The sequence below is a fragment of the Lagopus muta genome, chromosome 6, assembly GCF_023343835.1.
Source record: "Lagopus muta isolate bLagMut1 chromosome 6, bLagMut1 primary, whole genome shotgun sequence".
In the NCBI taxonomy this organism is placed as follows: Eukaryota; Metazoa; Chordata; class Aves; order Galliformes; family Phasianidae; genus Lagopus; species Lagopus muta.
This window is the reverse complement of record NC_064438.1, coordinates 14,187,862-14,209,767: the sequence shown is the minus strand read 5'-3', so window position 1 is coordinate 14,209,767 and position 21,906 is coordinate 14,187,862. Positions and strand designations below refer to the sequence as shown.

Below are 21,906 nucleotides of genomic sequence, written 5' to 3'. Positions count from 1 at the left end.
GACAAGGATGGAGAAAGCAATATTCAGTGATTCGCTTTAATAGTCGATCACATCCATTGTTAAAATGCACATCCTCTGAATATTTGAAACCTCCTGGCTTAAACATCCATTTATGTTTCCAATCACATTTGTTACTCTCCTTGCAAAATCAACACATCCTCCTATTTTTTTTTTTTTTATTAAGTTTATCAGCTAAGTACCATATTCATCTCTTGACTTTCTCCTTATGCCTCATATTAGAATTTTTTTCCCAGTCTTTAAACACCACAGCTCTTTTCCATCTTTCTAATATGGAAGGATCCATGTGCCTGCTCAAGACAACTTAAGTGTACCTGATCAAAAGATTTGGAGATATTCTTTAAATTTCAAGAGGGATGAACAAGCACACAGAACCTTATCTGGGTCTTCATTCCCCAACAGATTAAAGGGACACTACTTCATTTAATACTGCTACAAAATTAAAACATTTAAGTTTCTAACATTTACAAATCCAGAGGATACTTACATCCTACGGCACTGAGAAAAGCACTAGTACACTCTTGAACACAGACAGACATCTATAAAACCATCAATTTACTTTCATTTTCCAGACAGAAGAGCTATAAATGGGAGGCCACCCTTGGTTTGTAAATATTTAATAAGATCAGCAACAATTAAGACCATGTCATCCCACATAGGTTGTTCTACCTTTGATTAAAAGACTTGAGATAAATAAACTGCTTTTTTCTGTAATTCACTTTCTTCACTTCCTCATTCATAATCATAAAGGTGGGGGAAAAAGTGTGCAGTGTTCATTCAAAATCAGGTTGTAAGAAACAAAGAGTATAAGGTGATGTGTTACATCCTCTTTCACATAACATTACCTCTTTACCACTGCTTGGCTCCACTGCAATCATTGAACACCCTTGAGCAAAAGCAGTATTGATTCAAGCCAGATTATCTGACCTGAGGGAGAAGGGAGAGGTGGAAGATGATCTGGCCTAAAACTTGAGTGTGCCTTATCATCTGTTAATATGGCCATTAGCACCGAAAGCTGCTCAGCCCAGCTCTGCTGCCTGCTCTCTCCCTACCCCCTCCGCAGACTCATGGAGCAAATGCATTCTCACATCCTTTACAAGGCAGCACTACAACAGCAGCAAAGAATCAACCAACACACACTGTGCCCCTCATCCCTCAACACTGCCCTTGTCTCACTCGAAGGATGCTACTTTGAACATGTATAACTTTGAAAAGCACATCCATTCCTGATCTTCCTAAAGAACATTTCCCACCCTCACCAGAAACACCCTCCATGTACTTCAAGGTTTGTTGGGTTACTTGATGGATGAGAGACAAAAGGTGTAATAGATTGCCATTATGCAAGTCAGAGCTTGTACAAGTTTCCCAGCTTCAACACCTGATAGCTCTCCCATAGCGAAGGCTGCTGTTTGCCCACTTCAGGGCTTCATTTACTGCCTCACTTCCACTCCTCCAGATAATCACAGCCATAAGAACTTGAAAGGCCCTGCTCTCCCACCACGCAACAAAGGAAACCAGATTGTCCTCCTGTACAGTATGCATCTGCTCTTGTACCACAACTTCTCTTAGCAGATTGCTGATTAGGAAAAAACAGATTGGCAATGAGAAACAGATCAGCAGCTTGGCATTTGTTCTACTTGTGTAACCTTTCAGAAACAGCCTTGCATCGCGATGAAAGCAACTAACATCTGCTCTGTGCAATATAAATACTGGAGAATCCAAAAGCTGCGTAGTTGTTCACGAATTGTCTGAATGAATACTGAGAAACCAATTTGGGCTGACATTCAGACACTTCATATAACTTCTAAACACAAATCTCTAAAAACGAAGTTACAGTAAACTAGTACTTAAATTGTCCTTATGTGGTCAATAAAGAAAGGTCAGTGATCTATTTCAGGTGTACTTCAGAAGTCTATCAAAGCAAAATGCTCATTAGGATCTTCTGAAACTCAGTGAAGCATCTTTAGATAGAGGAACACTGCTCCCATTTACTGCTCACATCAACTGGATACATCTTCATACCATCGATTTCCTGCTAGTTTAACAATGTGAATCAGTTCACTGTGGGGTGTCACTGGCTGTGTCAGAGAAACAGCAGATACAGCCCAGGGACAGTCCTCTATCAGTGGAGGTCTGCTGCTATAGCGTCCAACTGCATGCTTATGCTAATAGCTTCACATGTGCTTGCAAACAAAAGACAATTCTCAACATGCATCACTGTATCAGTTCCCACAAACAAGAGTGATAAGACTAAAGAGAAAAATTACACACGGCTTCTTGATATCCATCGTTCCATGCTGCAAGGATATTGTGTTAAATGCCACTGTAGAAGGTAGTCAAAACTGTTCCCAAACACAGGAAAATACTTGGAGCAATAGGAGACTGGAACTGAAGAAGGCAATCCAAGAGGAGCTGCTCAGCACACTCTGGCATCAGAACAGCTGGGGAAGCACAGCAGACCAGCTAGCACTGATCTGCTCCCAGCACTGCAGTTTTCTGATGAGAAGCATCACCCTTGCTCCAAGTCAGCAAATGAAAGAGCACTCCAAGTGATAACAATGCTCAGGCTTGGTTTTCTTTCTGTCTGAAGGTTGGCACGTAGGAAGCTTGAAGTATCTATTTTGAGTGAACAGAGAATTACTGTCCTAAGGGTGATACAAAATATACTCATAAAGAAACAATTTGTTTATGAACTTTAAATCCTCTGATACAAATAGACCTACGTTGAAATTACACTGCTGTATTTCAACACATGCTTACAGGAGAACAGACTAACCTTACTTTTAGTCTTTGAGAAACTGTTAGGAGAGCCGTCACTAATTCATAACTATCTCTAACAGCCATTGATGCACTACTCTATAGGCAAAAAAACACCTGAGCATTGCGACGCTACTGCTTCTCAGTATTGCTTTAATGCCTACAAAATTCTCCCAAAGACAGCAAATGGCTTTCTTTACAAGGAAAGGATGAAGGTGAGACACCCAACCCTCCAAGTCAAAAGAGAAGTCATTCTGCCCCCGTCCCTTCCCGCACGTTTTACTGCTGTTACGAACTGATTACCCTGCACTTAGAAAAGGCTGTGACACGCTGTGCTCCTCCCCACAACTCCCTCCTCTGTGCCTCGCAACGCTCACATCTGCAAAGCTTAACAACCTCTGACCAAAACAATCCATGCAACTGCAAACACGGGATGATGTTCTGCAAAAAGAAGCAAGTGGGAAGGTATTTTATAAGTTCTTCTATGCTTCACAGACTGTGTCAAAGTGATACAATAAAAAGATACGTCCAGCTCCTTTTTAATCACCTCTGGTACTGTTTCTCTCGCAGAAAGCTCACAGGGCAAATCCCCATGAGACAGATTGTGTATCGCTTTGGCAAAGGTTGAAGTCAGGAACTGGCTGCAGCCTTCAGCTGTTTGCACACTCGCTTTCAGGCTGCCCCAGGAGCAGCTGATGGGGGTATGCAATCACCGCCTGGCTTTTGTTTTTCAGAACAAGGAGGAAAAGTGTTTTTTTCCCCTCCCTCGTCTGGGAAACAGGAAATAATTCTTATAAAGGCTCTCCCACATACAGACAGGGCAGGAAAAAGGTGGAGTTTGGCAACATTGACATTTGTTCTTCAAATGCAGAGCAGTAATTATTTGTAAGGTAAGCTACAGGATGGCCAGGCTCACTGGTGTTTACCCACCCCAGCAATGTTATTTTCAAGCATATTCGTATTTCATACAGTCTTACCTATAAATGCACACAATTATTTATTTTTACCAGAGTTTTCAGGTTAGACTCTTCGTGTAAAAACAGCACAGCCATCCCAGAAAGAAAAACAGCTTAGGAAAAAATTCTTCCTGTTGAACCCGTGGGAACAGCTGCAGATGACACAGAAGACACTGAAATATGACCACGACTGCCTATCATCTGTGACTACTTAGAACACAGCACCCTTAGTTTGCCTGTCTTTCACAGGACATCCTATCCTACTTTTAAAATGCAGAAGCTTACAGCAGATCAATTTTTGTAATACATTCTAAATTCATTTTAGGTTTAGAGCTTCAAAAGTTTTTTTTATCACACAGAGACAGAACGGTGTGGGTAAAACAATAATTCTTAGACGATTAGGTCCCAAATTGTTTGGTTATCTGGCAAAGTAAATAATATGAAAAATGTGCTCAGAATCCATTGCTGATGGTTCATGCTGCCTATATGAAGAACAACTCTCACATTCACAGTCTGCAATTAATCAGAATCTCTCAAAATGGTTTCAATTTTCTTTTTCTCTTCTCCAGCATGTGCCCCACGCACAAGTTTGCAGATGCCCACAAAAGCAGATCCTCTACAAAAGCAGTCACACCATGAGTTTCAGCCTATGTCAGCACACACGCAGCACCATGTTAGTGTACTCTAATGTCTCCTATCTGTCAGTTCCTCTCCCTTCACCTCACACCAGAATCCCCAGCCCTCCACCCATTCCAGGGGGTTTCAAACCCAGCAAGCTTTTCAGCTTATCTGCAGACAGCAAGCTCTCCAGCCTTGTTCTTTGCCATTGCTGCCTACCTTCTCTGTTTCTTGATCCTTGTAAAGACAGCGAGAAGGAGCATCGCAGTCAGTTCTCACACTACAAAGGGGACCGGTCAGGAATTTGGGGCAGGCAAGCTCTGCAAGAAACAAACCACTCCCAGCTCAGCAACCACATCTGGCATCACAGCACAGGGTCATGCGTGGAACAATCCTGCACTACTCTTGGCTTCCATGTCACCTTCAGAAGGACACTGGTGTTAGTTTCAGAATTCATGGTCTTCTCCAGAAGGCATTTCATACCTCAGAGCTTGAATATAGCTACATAAACCTGCCCAAAGATAACTTTCAGGTCATGAGAACTTCTCTAAGCCTACAAACCTTCCATATATTCATCTATCAATCCCTGCTGTGATGGATGACAGGAAGGAAACAAAACTCTTCCATGAAGGAGGTGCTACAGACCTAGAATCACCAAAGTTGGAAAGAACCTCTAAGATCATCCAATCCAATTGTCCACATATCACCAGTATTTCCCACTAAACCACGTGCCTCAGTACAACATCTAAACATTTCTTGAACACCTCCAGGGACGGTGACTCCACCACCTCTCTGGGCAGCCCACACGAGCGTCTCACCACTCTCTCAGAGAAGAAACGCTTCTTAATGTCCAACCTGAACCTTCCCTGGCCATTTACTCTAGTCCTATTGCTAGCTACATGGGAGAAGAGGCTGACTCCCGCCTTGCTGCAACTTCCTTTCAGGTAGTTACACAGAGCAATACGGTCAGCCCTGAGCCTCCTCTTCTCCAGACTGAACAATCCCAGCTCCTTCAGCTTCTCTTCATAAGGCCTGTGCTCCAGACCCCTTACCAGCTTCATTGCCCTTCTCTGGACAAACTCCAGGGCCTCAATGTCTTTCTTGGAACGAGTGCTAAATACACCAGTGCTAAATACAGAGGGATGATCACCGCCCTGTTCCCGCTGGCAATTTTACTTCTGATACAAGCCAGGATGCCATCGGCCCTCTTGGCCACCTGGACACAGTGCTGGTTCACATTCAGCTGAGCATCAATCAACACCCCCAGGACTGTTTCATCTACACATCCTTCCAGTCACTCTGCCCAAAGCCTGTGGTATTGCTTGGGGTTGTTGTGACCAAAGTGCAGGACCCAGCACTTGAACTTGTTGAACTCCATCTAATTGGCCTCTGCCCAGCTATCCAGCTTGTCCAGCTCCCTCTGTAGGGCCTTCCTACCCCCAGGCAGATCGACACTTACTTCCCTCCCTGGTGTCATCTGCAAACTTACCGAGTGTGCACTCAATGCCCTCATCCAGGTTGTCAATAAAGATATTGAACAGAACAGGCCCCAGCACTGACTCCTAAGGAACTCCACTTGTGACCAGTCACCAGCTGGATGTGACTCCATTTACCACCACTCTCTGGGTTCAGCAAATAGTGTTTTTTAAAACCATGTTCTAGAACACAAAGAGAAAGGTCCCTCATAAAATACGTGGTCACTACAATCAGCACCAGCAAAAGAAATGCTCCCTTGGTGACTTGGTTAACATAAAAGCAAAGTTCTACAGCTTTTGCTTGGTACCTCCACAGGCCTTGGTACTTCTTGAGCTGTGCAAACTAAGACACAGCTCTCATCTCCAGCTGACCTCCTCTGAAGCTCTCTCTCCTCAGCTACTGCATCACACACATTAAGTTCAGTAAGTTATCTACCTTCACATAAAGCACCAAGCGTTCAATCTGCTTAGCATGGATGAGAGTCAATTTCCCTCAAAAAGCATATTCCAACCACTAAGAAATCAATTAACATTAGCCAAAAGATGGAATGAACCTGCAAAAAAAGAAGCATCTAATTTCTTTCAGTTGCTGAACAGCTGCTTCACTTTTTGTTCATTGAGATCAGACAGGTTTTTTTTTTCAGAGCTGAAAGATATTTTTAAGTAATCTTACGTACTGTGAGAACACTGAGATTATTACAGAAAACAGCACTTAACCTTGATAAAAATATTTAAATGCGGTAGTTTCTCTTTAAAGGTGAGTAAAGTAAAGTTTCTCTTTCTCTCTAAGCACCAATCACTACAAAAGCTTTCTCACAAGCTCCACAAAAATCAAGCGATGATAACAAAAAGACTCAGTTCCCCTCAGAAAACTCCAATGTTACTCTATCAAGAATACACTTACAATTAAAACTGACTAGGAAAGCAAAGACTTGTCTGCAAAAAGAATGAGCTCATCTCTTTGGAGTAATGCAGCTTTAAGACTGCCATGAAATTAAATAAAGCTCCAAGCCAATAAAAACTGACACATGCAATGACAGTGTGATGCTGTCAGCTACCTAACATTCAGCATTACAATCTCTCCTGCCAATGCATATGCTTCATCTTTAGCATCCCTTAGCATTGCTGCTGCTCTCTCCCACACATCATAAAGAATCCACATTTTCCTTTAGCTGAGCTAGCAGTAAAGTGAGATGAATGATGTTTCATCCAGCATAGCTGGCAGGACAGAGCTTTGGGACTGAAAGATTAAAAAAAAAAAAAAAAAAAAAGCGATTACCAAGATTTGCTTTGGTTTTCTTTCTTAGCTTTGGAGCAGACCGTACTTTAAAAAAATCTCAATATAGCTATGGAGTACAGAAACCTCAACTTACATCATCATTAGAGCAGGTATGGTTTGACAGCATTTAAAGGAGGGAAACAAGCTCCCATTGTATTGTAGAGGAAAGCTTGAATGCACTGAAAAAGCTATTAAAATGGCTATATTAAACACATTTGTTCATTACAATCTCACATTCATATCCCAGCTAAAAGCTCTAGTAGTTAGAGCATCTCAGAGGAAAAAAGCAGAAATAAACTGCCTTTGTGCTCAAGCTATTGGATCTGCATTACACAGTAACTAGTATAAAAGTTTGGAGTTAATTTACAGACCCTAATTATTATTAATAGGCTATAAAAGATGTTAATAGTTCTGGTGTAGAATAGATAAATTATATGGCTACTTTCAGTGGACGCTTCTTGCTGCAAGTACATACTGCCTTCATTATAAGCCCTGACCATGCTCTATGTTCCCAGATGGAACACCTCTCCTAACAGGACAGGCTGAAAGAGCTGGAGCTCTGCAGCCTGCAGAAGAGAAGGCTCTGGGGAGACCTGATAGCAGTAGCTTTTCAGTATCTAAAGGGGGAAAGGGCTATAAGAAGGAAGGAGACAGACTCTCAACTCTTTACAAAGGTAGATAACAGCAGGACAAGGGCAAATGGTTTTTACGTTGAGGGAGGGAAGATTTAGGTTGGATACTGGGGGAAGTTTTTTACCAAGAGTGGTGAGATGCTGGAACAGGCTGCCCAGAGAGGTTGTGGTTGCTCTGTCCCTGGAGGTGCTCAAGGCCAGGTTGGATGGGGCCCTGGGCAGCCTGCTGCAGTACTAGAGATATGGAGGTTGGTGGCCAAGCCTGCAGCAGGGGGGTTGGAGCTTGGTGATCCTTGAGGTCCCTTCCAACCCAAGTCTTTCTATGATTCTACAATTCTCTTTAGCAGGCTCTGTTGTGACAGGATATGGGGAGATTGTTTCAAACTAAAAGAAAGGAAGTTTAGATTGGATACAAGGAAGTTTTTTTTTTTACAGTAAGGGTGGTAAAGCACTGGCATAGGTTGCACAGAGAGGTGGTGAAAGTCATGTCCCTGGAGGGACATTCAAGGTCAGCCAGGACAGGGATCTGAGCACCCCATCTATTGTAGGTGTCCCTGCTCACTGCAGAGGAATTGGACCAGCCTTCAAGGGTCCCTTTCAACTAAAAGATTCTATGATTCTACAAGGCTGTTTACTTTCATTAAGAAATGTCAGGAAAATATGGAAGGTGCCAATTTTTTTTTTTTCTTTATTAAAGGTTAAGTGTCAATTATGTATTTTGTGGATCCTGTACTGGCCCAAGGTTGTTAATGTCACAACCTCTTTGTAATGCTCAAATTCTAACACGAGCATTTATCACAACTTGAGATTCTGTATAAAAACAAGGATGACAGCTTCCTTGAATTTGTGCCACAACATTGTTTTATATCAAAAGGTGAGGCATTTCCAATTAGTATATACACTACCAGGAAAAAGAAGTTAGAGAATATACACGTGAGAGCTGGGAGAGCACGTTCTGTACTCTGAACTGAATTTTTCTTTCTGTACTAGAGGTGTTAGTTGCTACACACAGATAATCTATGGGAACGACACATCTACAGATTAATAGACCTAAATATTTCAACCAGCAGGAAACTAATTGATGAGGACCGTTCATCTCAAGTGAGATGATTCTGCTCCTCTAATCTACTCTTGTGAGACCCCACCTGAAGTACTGCATCCAGTTCTGGGGCCCCCAACAGAAGGACATGGAGCTGTTGGAGCAGGTCCAGAGGAGGGCCACGAGGATGGTCAAAGGGTGGAGCACCTCCCCTATGGGGACAGGCTGAGAGAGCTGGGGTTCCTCAGCCTGGAGAAGAGAAGGCTCTGGGGGTACCTTGTAGTGGCTTTCCAGTACTTGAAGAAGGTCTACAGGAAAGCTAGGCAGGGACTTTTTATAGGGCATGTAGCAACACGGTCAAGGGGAAACTTCTAAACTGGAAGAGGGGAGCTTTAGACTAGATATTAGGAAGAAATTCTTTGCTTTGAGAGTGGTGAGACACCGGAACAGGTTGCCCAGAGAGGCTATGGATGCCCACTCCCTGGAGATGTTTAAGGCCAGGCCGGATGGGGCTTTGAGCAACCTGGTCTAGAGTGAGGTGTCCCTGCCTGCAGCAGGGGGTTGGAACTAGATGATCTTAAGGGTCCCCTTCCAACCCAAGCCATTCTGATTTTATGATTATTAAAATGAGTATCTTGCTATACTGTAGCTTGAGATTGTTTCTCCTTAAACGCTTTTTCCACATAAAACCAGTGATTTTTCCTGCTACAGTATCTAACATGAAGTATTTCCATTCCAGAACCGCATTACAATGCCTGTCTATACTACACATGCTTCACCAATCCAGACAACGGGTTGATCAAGAGGTCACCTTAAGACTGTTTTGCATTTTATTTCAAGGTATAGTTTCCTTGGTCATCTGCAGCATTCACCATAAAGAAGGCTCAGTTCCAAATCCATATTTGGGAATAGCTCTATTAATATAACAACAGTGACTCACAATGCAAGTTCTAATGAAATCTTCTATTTAGAAACATTGAGTTTATAACACTTTCACCATATAAGGCCTACAGTTTAAATCTTTATGCATACATTAATGAAAATAAATGTGCTTTGACTACTTTTGCCCACTTGTACATGCAAAAAAAAAATCCCAAGAAAAACATATGAGGTGATAAATCTTACATTTCGGGACAAACGCTACCAGAACAGCCAGAGGAGTAGAGGACAACTTACAAAAGCAATAACCACAATGCTTGTAAAAGCAGCCCCCTTTTGAAGGTGATGATGTATGCCACTGACTTGCTATTGCAATGCAAGTAGAATCGCTCCTGACTTCAGCAAGTAGAAGAGCAAACTCTGCAGTGACCGGAGCATGAGTCGTGGCTGATCATGCAACATTCTAAAGACGACTCACCAAAAATGAGTTCCCAATTCAACAAAAACTGAGGTGGTTGATCCACATTTTTGGCTTTATGCTGACAAAGTGTTTGCTGCGCTTTCCAAGGATAAGTCTGCATGACTACCCTTAAGTATTCCCTTTTTTAAGTGTAGAAACAGTGGTAGTCTGGGAGGCTCGTAAAACAACTCAAACAGCTGCTTCTCCTCAGATAAGATATTTGGGTGTTCATCCTACTTCTGTTTGTCAGATGAGCTATTTTAGCAGTCTTTCACAAACTGTTTGTCACGTCCTTTAATACTGCTTTTTCTGCAGTTGCAATGATGCTTTATTAAAAAAAGTTTTCTGAAGTACACTTACTATGTCCTTATTTCTACATATTTGGGCAAAAGAAATACAAGATGATTTTTTTTTTCCTCCCCTGGTTAGTTTTGCGTCATTATGAGAAGGGAGCATACAAGAAAAATAAATTCTTTTTCAATTTCAGTAGTTGGCTCAAAATCAAGAGTCGTTAGTTTACATCAGTGGCTCGGAGCAGAGGAAACAGATCTTGGGGCCAACAATATTTTATCAGTCAGCTGAACACCATTAATGAGTACAATATTCCTAAATACTTTTTCCCTGTCCAATTCAAATTTGTTTCAAGGCATCAGTTATTTCTGACATTCATTGTATAAACAGTCACCTTCAAGATGACACAGTCCTGATATAACTGCATTATCTCCATGGTTCTGTTCTCATCCTGATTTTTTTATTTATTTATTTTTGAAGACTCAAAGTATTTTCAGAAGGAGCCAAGACAGCACTGTGCAGAAGGAGGGAGATGCCAGGCTATGTAACTTCTCAGATCCTGAAATTATAAGCTGAATGCAAACCTACCCATAAATTTAAGCAAGCAGTTCTCAGCAGTGCTGGCACTGAAGCTGGCTGCAAACACAGCATTTCACACTTTCATAGAATGGCCTGGGTTGGAATGGATCTCAGGGATCATCAAGTTCCAACTCCCCTGCTATAGGCAGGGCCACCACCAACCTCCATATCTGGATCTAGATCAGGCTGCCCAGGGCCCCATCCAACCTTGTCTTGAACACTTCCAGGGACAGGGCATCCACAGCCTCTCTGGGCAGCTTGTGCCAGCACTTTTCCACTCCCTCTGTGAAGAACTTACCCCCGACATCCAATCTAAACCTTCTTGGGCTTAAAAATCTAAACCCTCCTTGAGCTTAAATCCATTTCCCCTTTGTCTTAACACTGTCTACTCTTGTAAAGAGTTGATTACCCTCCTTTTTATAATCCCCTTTTAAATACTTGAATGCTGCAAGGAGGCCTCCTCACAGCCTTCTTTTCTTCAGGCTGGACAAGCCCAGCTCTCTCAGCCTGTCTTCACAGGGAAGGTGCTCCAGCCCTTCGATCATCTTTGTGGCCCTCCTCTGGATCCTATCCAACATCTCATAGTTATGCATTCAGAAATCTGGTAGAGAGGAAAGTTGGAGAAGTGAACACCCTTACTGCAAAAGATGCACAAATTTTCACACAACCCTTTTCCTTGGGGACTGAGATTCTCCAATCAAACAACCATTTGCTTGCCTCATCCAAAATACAAGCATCATATTTCCTAGCAACTAGGAAAAGCTCCAATCTGGTCACATTTGACAGAGTAGAACAAAACACAACTTTTGATATTTAACATTATTAAACATGCAATTTAAAATTACCTTGTCTGATTCACAGTACGCATGGGAAATTCATCTTTGGCCATGCTGATTACTTCAAATTACTCTCACTTGGCTATACCAAATACTTGCTTTTTTTTTTTTCCTTCTTTCAGTAACGGAAGCCAGCAGCCCTTATGTGCTGTATTGTGAACAGTAATCCCACTACAACCACGTTCCTGCCATGTGCAGCTACCTGCTGCAGCAGTAGCTTGTATTTGTCCTGCAGCATTCCAAACCACTGAGCTCCTGTCACCTGGTGTGACCTGTGTGACAGGGTGCTGCTCCACCTGGCAAGAGGAACATGCTGTCCCAAACAAAAACCCTAAAGATCAAAACAAGCCTTTCTGCTGACATGCCAAAAGCTGAGGCTGAACAGGAAAACATATTTGAACTTTTTTGCACTGCCTTGCATTATTAAACTATCTAGGCAAGAGATAAACATAAAAGGAATTTCTTTAATTAGAGAAATTCATTCCTCAGCATCTGCTGTTTAATAGAGCAGAGCACATCAGCATGTTAGAATCAGATAATACTGAAGCATCCCACAAACTCACCGTTGAAGCTTCTTTTTTCATGCAAACATTTGGGTGCTGCTGGTTTTTACTCGCTGTAATACAACACTTCCAGTTATATGACTGCCATAAAACATAATGTCAGGTATGCACTGGGCCACAACAAGTGAAATTCCTTGAAATGATTGTGCAGCATCCTGCAAGTTAGAACAAGGTGCAAAACAGATGCACAGGGTGATCCTGCACAATTTAATTCCAGTTTTATACCATGCATGCATTCATTTTTAATAAACCTCAAATCAATTAAAGACTGCTTCCCAGGTGCAGCTAAAACCTAAAGAAACTCCTTTTGCATAAATACTATCAACTAAATTTTGCATTTCAGAAACATTTCTTAACTGATTCTCTAAACTCAGATAATCTGAGGGTCAAAAACCTGTGCCAAAACAAAATAATAATAAAAAAACCATCAACACCAATATATTGCTTAACTTCTTTCTACTACAAATTCAGTCCTACTGAGAAGAGACAGGCTCATCTTACAGCTTAAAACCAAATCCTGCAGGATGGTAACTTTTAATTAGGTCTGCATGCAGTCAGGTAGTGGAACTTACTACAGTTATAAAAAAAGGTAGATAGTTAGATAGAAAATGTTAGCATCTAGACTACTGTTGAAAAAAAACCCTAACATCTGCTTCTATTTTCTTAAAAATCAAGTTTAAGCATATAAAGAACTGTTGCTTTGCCACCCTAACTGGCCTTCTGCAAGCTACTCGATGCAAAATCAGCACAGACTGGCTGGTCACCATTAGCAAACAATTCTAATCCGATCAGCTTGCACATCTGTCCCTCACTCCCGTGCAGAGGCCACCAAACAACAGTGCAACAGGTTGTGAGTTTCAGGGCATCAGGTACTTGTGTGCTGACCTCCGTGATAGGCTCTGGAACACAGCGTGGCTTCTTGAGGATGAAGCACTAAGCCAATTGCACCACGGAGCATTTATCACCGTGCTTACTCATTACAGACGGTTTAAAGCAGCAGAGGAAAATGACACTCCAGGACTAACAACTTTCTTCATTTGCCAAGTCACCGCCAGGCACTAACAGTTAACACAGCGACGTGGAAGTGCAAGTTCTCTTCAGCTCTGGTATGCTGTGCTGAAGAATAAAACCCACACCATCTCAAGACATACAAAGCATCTGCGTAAGTAAAATCAAGTGCAATTATATTAAAGAAGTGTTTTCACCTTAAAAGTCTTTGGTTTCAGTTGTTACAAAACAGTTTATTTACACAAGAAATATCTACTTATGTTCTTTACAAGAATGGTACATCCTCTGTTACTGATTTAACAGCTATCAGAGAGAAGTTTTAAGAAACAAAGCTCATATTGTTGTCTTGGAGTAATTTTAAGCACTCAAAACTAAAAACCAATGTACCTGTATTCCCTATCACAGGAGTATCTATCACATTTAATGAGTGTCACCCTTGCTTTTACCGAAAGCATGGGCTACTTGCTGACAAACACTTAAAATAATTACCACTCGTCCCTTCAGGAACCACACAGCTTCTAATGCTTTGATGGCTCTGCTGAGCTGGAGCTTCCTTTCCTCTGTGAGATGAGATGCACCTCATTCTCACACACAGGCAGCTCCAGCTTTCCCCCAGTCAAACACAGACTCCTCAACAGCACATCTAATAACACACTAAAGAACACAAGCTAAATAAGCTACACATTTCACATGCAGGGATCCTCTGTTATTTTTGAAACAGAATGCTTGGTTGTTATTTCACAAATCCTATTGCTAGAAGGAAAAATCAAGGCTTCCGTATTTGTGCAGTTTTAATGATCAAGATCTGAAAGAGGATGCAGGTTCTTTCTTACCCGATCAGTGTGTATGAACCATTCCTCTTGAGCCTCATACTCGCAGATAAGAATCTTAAGAAGAAATCCAGACTGAGAAGGTTTGTCCTTTGCTAGAGCAGAATGCAGGCACCTGTTTGGTGGCTATGCTTTTTGCTAATCAGGAGATCTCTTTCCTGTTCTCTGAGTCATCAGCAAGGAACAATGAGAAACCACCAGTGAAGCCAATTAGCAGGAAGCCAGAGGAAGCTGCCCGCAGCCCAGCGAGAGGCTGGAGGTGTAAAGCAGCCCCAGCACACCCCCACAGCATCTCCGATCCCACTGAGAAAAAGGAGCACAAAATCGTGGAGAACGGCTTTTTTTTTTTTTTTTTTTTTTTTTTTTTTTTTTTTAAGTACAAAGTACCGTAACCACACCCTGCCTTTGCAAGAATAAATCTCGTAGAAAACCGTTTTCTTGGTGAGCTGCTTTTCTTCTAATCAGTTTCAAAGCTGCTTCAGATGAATTCCCTCCTTCTCATGAGCCCTGCTATGGTTACCACTCGGTTATTCATCACTACCCTCACTTTTTTTTTTTCCTCCAATGTAATATCAAATTGGAATCTACACATTTGGACAAGGATACACCATTTGGAGTTAAGGGCTTCTCCTCACAGAAAGTTAGAACCAGGCAGCTCTGAAGTCAAACAAAACTGCAGCGAAAAATACACCCGGCAGTCCAGTCCTGTGCAGGCAGCCCTGCACAGATCACAGCTTGTGCTGCCAGCCATCAGGTTGCACTGCATCCTTTCCTGTTCAGCCCACCATTTCCTGACAGCTGTGAGCCTGAACACCTGGACCCAAACGATGGATCTACCACACAGAGCAAAAAGTACTGCAGATAATCACTGACCATTTGCTGCGAGCAAATCAACATCCACCCAACTATTTTAACAGTCCAAATAACTAAAAATGCTATGTTTAACTGCGTTTTCAACCTGGTCCTGCTTTTGCTGTTGTCCTTCCAGATTTCCCATTTGAAAATTGAACAGTTAAAGGCAGCCTAAAAGGAAGGCAAACTGATTTATTTGTAAGTGTATTGAACTATACCAACAGAGAGACTGATCAGAACACAAAGGCTGAAAGAAAACAAGGTTACAAGGGATTACAGGCTGAAGAAATCAATAGCGTCATACTGCTGCTAAAAGGGGAATGAGTGAACTGTACAAGTATGATAATTGTCAGATATAAAATAGTTCTAAGCACTTATCAGGCCTCAACTGGAGTATCACCCCTCTGCACCCCTAGGTAAAGGCAGATGTAGGATTAGATGGAGTCCAGTTCCACCAACATGAAGATTATCCACTTCAACGATGAGAAAACGGAGGAAAAACAACATAATGTCTCCCAAGAATGAAAAACTGCTATAAGCAGAAAGGAAACAAAATGTTCTTCCTGCTCTGTGTATAACACAGGGACTTGAATTAAGCAAGAAATAAAACAGGTTAGCATTGCACATTTTGTTTGTTTTCTCAGCACAGGAACAGATACAGAGTCTTGATTATTGTAGGCCCTTAAGATGGTCTTGCTCCAGAGCTAGAGATTAACTAGTGACCTTTATGGGTCTCATCCAACTCTGGCTTTCTATGATTTGCTGCCATTAAAGAATTGAAAGTGCTGTGCAGCCACATGAGGCACACGAGCTCAAGCCAAGCAGGCTACAGCATGCTTTCTACTTTTTTCCCCCAAAATTATACTGTCCAGAACTGCAAGGAGATGCAATATGTTACCACAGTGATAGCAGCACTCTGCTTTTACTATACATCATGAAAAGAATTACTTCTGCTCTCAGCCAGCAGCTTTGAAGAGATCTTGCCCACATGCTGCTGGCACTGGGACCTGATCCTTTGTGTTGTGTGGCTATGTCCTGCTGTCCCTCAGCAGCCAAGGTTCAGTTGGTTGAAGAGCTCAAAGTCTGGTGCCTGCAGGTACCACCTGCCAGTGCTGGATGAAGCAGGGATGTTCTGAGAAGCTTAGCGAGAAAACTGGGATGATTTCATTAACAATTCAGAGAGATAATACCATCATAATTAATAAATCAAGAAGTTTATGTAAAAATCTTTTCTAAATTACAAGCAAACTTAAAAGTCAACTCAAAACTTCAAGTTAATTTTCTTCTTGGAAGCAAAAAAGTCTAAGGAAAATCTTAAACCCAGACTCAAAGCAAACCTGGCATGTCTTCAGTTTTAAGTGAACTCAAGTACTCAAAAGGTAAAGCATATATAGCACTGGTTTCTGGATGCATACTGATTTGTACTGGAAGTGCACTAGCACTACAGAATGCAGGAGTTACGTGAGGTGTTACCTACTATGTTACTTGATCTCAGTTGAGTGCTATTGTAAACTGCCAGATCACAACTTTTTAAATTTAAGACTGATTTCTCCTCAGCTTTCTTTTTTTAAGCTCCTGTCTGGATGCAAAACCCAAAGATAGAGACACTGATTTTATGAGCATTTTGTTTTTCCTGGCTACCTCGTTTCTTAAAATGAAAATTCAGCATTCCATTGCTGTAAGCAGCTGCTGCTTTTCCCAAACTGCTTCTACCCAAACATATCAATGCTTTTTTTTTTCCTTCTCTCCTTTTACACTCCCTCATGCTCTTTCAGGGATTACAGCAGCACAAGGGTATGTGTTCTTTAACATCCCCATCTGAAAACTATTATAGGAAACCAGCAACTAAATATAAATTGTCCAATCAGAGCCTGAGCCAGCCACATTGATGCTGGGATCCCAAAACGCTATCATAGACAAAAGCACTTACCACAGAAACACAGCAAAAGTGTACTTGCCAACACACTGCTGCAGAAACAAATTCCTGCTTCAGAGAGCTTTTCTGGAGAAACGTGCTTTGTAAACAAAGATGAAAAATACCCTTATTTTAAGTTAACATGAAAACAAGGACAATAGTCTTGCCAAAATCGGCAACTCTATGGTGAAGCAATATGCTAGACACACCATTTTCTAGAGTATTTTCAATTAGCTGCATCTAACAAAATACTTTTCTCCTCTCTTTGTATGCACACATTCCAGAGCGCACACACAAGCTGAATCATCGTTACTGTGGTGAAAATATATGAGAGGAAGGAAAATAACTTTATAACAAATAAAGCATACTGACAGCCCACTTCTCCTTTACTCCTCTCCCTGAGCAGCATATATAAACTTTATCACAGGTTATTTGTTCCCAGGCTAAACATTCATCCCATTACTACTCTGCTTCTGAGGGGAATTTCAACAGGACCATTTGGCCCAGTTGTTCTGAAAGTTAGCTCAAATACAGTTCTTTAGGTAGAAGAAATTAGTATGGATGATTTACTGTGTTCAGCCGTCTCCCAGCCACTTGCTACTTTGAAAAGAGCACTAAAAGATGTGTTTCAACTACTATAAAAAAAACACCCTCTATTTAGTAAGGAAATGTACATGTCAAATAAAAAGCTGGGTACAGAAGAGAATAGCTAGCCCTCTACTACTTGGAAAGGATTACAGTACACTCAGAGCTTAATTATTCATCCAGGGAACGTTTTGCATATGAATGAAACATCTTTCTACATCTAAAAAGAAACACTCACTAGTAACCTCAGTTCTCCACATCTGGTCAGGAAAGAGAGAGAAGACAGTATGCCCATATGTACCCTATTTTCCAGAGGAACGACTTTTTCCACAGGTGTTAGATCTACTACTACAGCATGGACAGTCACTTTGTACATGCATCCTTGATCCACTCCATTCACTGGTTTTGAAAACTGTATTTGGATTGGGAGCACAGCCCACTGTTGAAGAGAATAACTTACCCCATCTCTTGTGGAAAAGACCTGCCAACCTTATGTTTAGTTGTTTTCTACTGTCATAATTTGCACCTAAGGACTGGCCAGGTTAATTTCTGAGATTATCAGTGAAATGTGCAAGTGTTAGAAGAAATAGGTTTGAGTCAACGTTTCTGGTCTGACTGTATACCTGCAACACTCCATTAGTTTATATATCGAGGCAACAAACAGCAAGCCAAACAGGCTCATTTTGACTGCTCAGCTAATTCAGGGTTACTTCAAATACTAATGTTAGAGAAAGAAGCAAGCATCAACTGATGTTGAATAGACAGTGAAGAAGGAAACAACCTTTGCTAAGACGAAAGCTGACTCTGAGACAGAGTTGGAAATAAACATTTTACCCAAGTTCTGTTAACTAACTTTGCACATACAGATAGCGCTGCCTCAGCTTAAAGCACTTCTTTGGCAAAGCAGTTAAGAAATCCCATTTCAGTGGGGGTTTTGATTTAGCATTGAATAAGAAATCCCGTGCGAGGTTAGCACAATGCTCAACATACAAACAAAAGCCACATTATATTCCCTGTATACAAACAAAAAGCCATAACTTGAGATGTTTTCAATTTACTTCTAAGAGGAGATCATTCATGTGTATTTTTTAAAATGCAACAGCCAGTCCTGATTTAAGGGGAAGATGGCAGCAGCACTGAAAGGGTTACTGCGAGCCCTTCACAATAAGCCAAACAGGACAGTGCTGGAGAAAGTTACAGAACTGAAATAACAGAAAAGCAATCCGCCTGGAAACGGAAAAGGGTGGGTGAGCAGTTCTCTACCGGACAAGGGCAAAAGCCAGGGTTTGTAAATTTAGAAAAAAATACACACCCACACAAAACTTCTCGAGAAAGAGCATTAAAAAAAGGGCATTTTACAAGGCTTTCATATAAATTTTGCCTCATCATTCTTAATGGACATCTGCCCACGGCTTAACACAGGAAAGAACAAGCTTTCAGTATGTGCCAAACTGTCTGAAACTCAAGTCCTTGGCACGCTGCCTGCTCTGATCCCCCACTTGGGGCAGCTTCCTGAAGGCAGGTTTGGAGCAAATGAACACGGACAGATCTCCCTTTGCAAGAGCTGCCCAAAAGAATTCATGTAATGCACATTTGGTATCAGGCACGCACAGTGCTTAATCACGTTGTTTTTAACTTTTTTTAAATAACAGGCAGTTTGAAAAGTTGAAGCAGCTAGATACATTTTAAGACATTTCTGTGTTAAAGAGAGCTCCTTTCAGAGCGTTAAATGTAAAATACTGTGGCAAAGTGGATTTTTGAGTGAGAGGTGAAAGTTGCCCTGCATTGTGCAGACAGGCATGAAGACCAGCCACGTGGACAACAGCTACTTACTTATATGACTGTGGCAGGCAGCCGTAAAGCATGAAGACCCCCATTCAGATCAGGCCCCAGAACACTGCCCGTCCCAAAGGAAGGCTCATGAAGCAAAATAAATAGTAAGCGAAGATTGATGTTCTTGGCAAAAGCAGCAAGCAGGTAATTTAGAGCAGGCACTGCCCATTCAGTCCAAGAACAGGAAACAACTCACCAAAATGCCCCACCCAGCAAGTCCCACTTGGTATAAAACTCTCTGCTGCAGAATTTAGCTACTGACACAATCCAGGAGAAGCCTGCAAGTACCACAGAAGGAGAACAGGAGAGAAATTTCTGAGAAAGAGACCTTAGCTAAAATTAACTACAACAGATCAGACACTACACCAGATCAGACACATGAACCCCTGAAGCCTGTAAAACAAGCAGAAAGAAAAGGTACAAAGTTATTTTACTGCATATCTTACCTCTTCCAGCTGAATGTTTTGTTTTGTTCTGGCTAGGCAGTATCTCATTAAGCTGCTAAAATTTGCAAGCAACTTTTCTACTAAAAAAGTCCAGAACTAGATTGCTTTACTTAATAAAGAGACATATTCTAATGCAGAAAGCTGTTATTTTTAATATAGATATCCCTTTACAAAGGATGGATAATTCTTTGAAGAACAAACAAAAACAAGAGTTATCAGGAAATACAATCAACTATATGCTCAGGCACTGAAAAATGAAATATTCAAAGCGTCAAGCCCCTACTCTCAGAATCTCATTTTCCATTTGATTATGAGCTTGTTCTCGCACATCCTTCCCCAGTATCCTCAAGGATTCATTTATCTCTCCTATTACTGTTCTTGCTGCTTTGAGGACCAATGGCATGCTAGGACAGTCCTTTAATAAAATAATAAAGAAAATTCACAGAACTCCCATGTGCAGACTGTACAGACAGGTTCTTATTGCCAAACATTACCAAGTGAAGAGATATCTTTGAAAAAAATTGTTTATGTAAGTTTAACATTTAGACCTGAAAAATGTGAGAAATAGGCAGCAATCAAGTTGCTTTTTTGCAGTTGCTAATTCAGACATAACAAAAATAACTGGCAAAAATGCTTATGTGGGATGGGAAACACTCTCTTCAATTCTCTATCACATACATTGCTAAACTACAACAAAACGGTACACAGCATTCAGTTAGGTGTACAAACAAAGATTTTACACAAAATCACAGGGTTGGAAGGGACCTCAAGGATCACAAATTCCAACCCCCCTGCCACATGCAGGGCCACCAACCTCCATGTTTAATACTAGACCAGGCTGCCCAGGGCCCCATCCAATCTGACCCTGAACACCTCCAGGGACGGGGCACCCACATCCTCTCTGGGCAGCCTGTTCCAGCAACACAACACTCTCTCTGTAAAGAATTTCCCCCTGACATCCAAATTTCAGCATTTGAGCTCCACCAAGTACCAAAGACAATAGCCATACTGCTATACATTTTATCTGTAATAAGTAAACACCCTGCAAGGAAGGTACTCCTACCAGCACCAGCTGGATATCAATCACGTTGTCACCACTGAAGCTTCAGTTTCAGCCATTAGTCAAGCGAATCCAACAGTCCAGCTCTCCTTTGTTCTTAAGCACAAACTCCCAATGAATTCATTTAAACCTGAAAATACTGAAATTGTTACTTGGTGATTCAAACACAGTCCGTGTCTTCCTCAGTGGGGAAAAAAGGCTTCTCAAGCACAGATCCAAGCAATGAACACTTCTGATACCATTGAATATATCTGGTCCAGAAGGTTTTATTATGATTATGTGTTCTTCCCATAAAAAAGGAACGGGGTTTGCAAGTAATGGGGGAGGAGGGCATGGGCCACCAAAGATTGACAACAAAAATCTGTAAAGCCAGACACATTATAGGAGACAACTATAACCAGAGGCTCTAAACTAATCTATCAGTTGCTATCGTATTAAGAAAGAAATGGAAAATGGGACATGTTTGGAATTCTGATCATAAAAATCTCATAAAAACAACATCCTGCCTGCATTATTAGTGTTCTTTATCAGACATACTTTATATACATACTTTATATGCTTTAGAATGTAGAGAATTAACAGGCTATCTCAAAACAAACAAAACCAACCTTATTTCTGCTGATTATTCTGTATTTCTAAATTAATGCACATACTGAAACAGCTACTCTGAGCACACAGTGAAAAATACTTGGTGTGTCAATGGAAGACAGCAACGTAAATCATTCAAATATTAGGTTTTTAGGCAATTCTAACAAAGCTCTGACCAAACCAGACTTCAGTTTATGTCATTCACACTTTCATGAAATCTTCAGTGCTCCATGAAAGTCCTTGCATAACCCTCACCACTCATCCATCAATGAAAGATACTCCACCCGAGTCAGAACCTGTACCTTAGGAGTCAAAGTTACCTGAATGTTAACTAACATCTATACAGCACTTCAGAAATACACATAGCTCTTCAGGAAAAAGAAAAAAGAAAAAGAAAAAAAAGGTTG

The 21,906-nt window shown here is 41.3% G+C and overlaps 1 protein-coding gene across 3 annotated transcripts in view; it reads right to left on the bottom strand.

The window, feature by feature from the left end:
- The window catches only part of MOB2 (MOB kinase activator 2), a 110,537-nt gene that overhangs the window by 39,047 nt on the left and 49,584 nt on the right, over positions 1–21,906 (bottom strand). Inside the window, exon 1 of one of the 3 annotated variants that reach the window (XM_048948890.1) lies at positions 14,224–14,344. The exons of the other annotated variants lie outside the window; for them this stretch is intronic. Coding sequence (XP_048804847.1) covers positions 14,224–14,261 — 38 coding nt within the window. The 5' untranslated portion in view covers positions 14,262–14,344. Of the gene's footprint in view, positions 1–14,223; positions 14,345–21,906 lie in introns of those variants that run through there. 3 annotated transcript variants of the gene reach the window in all.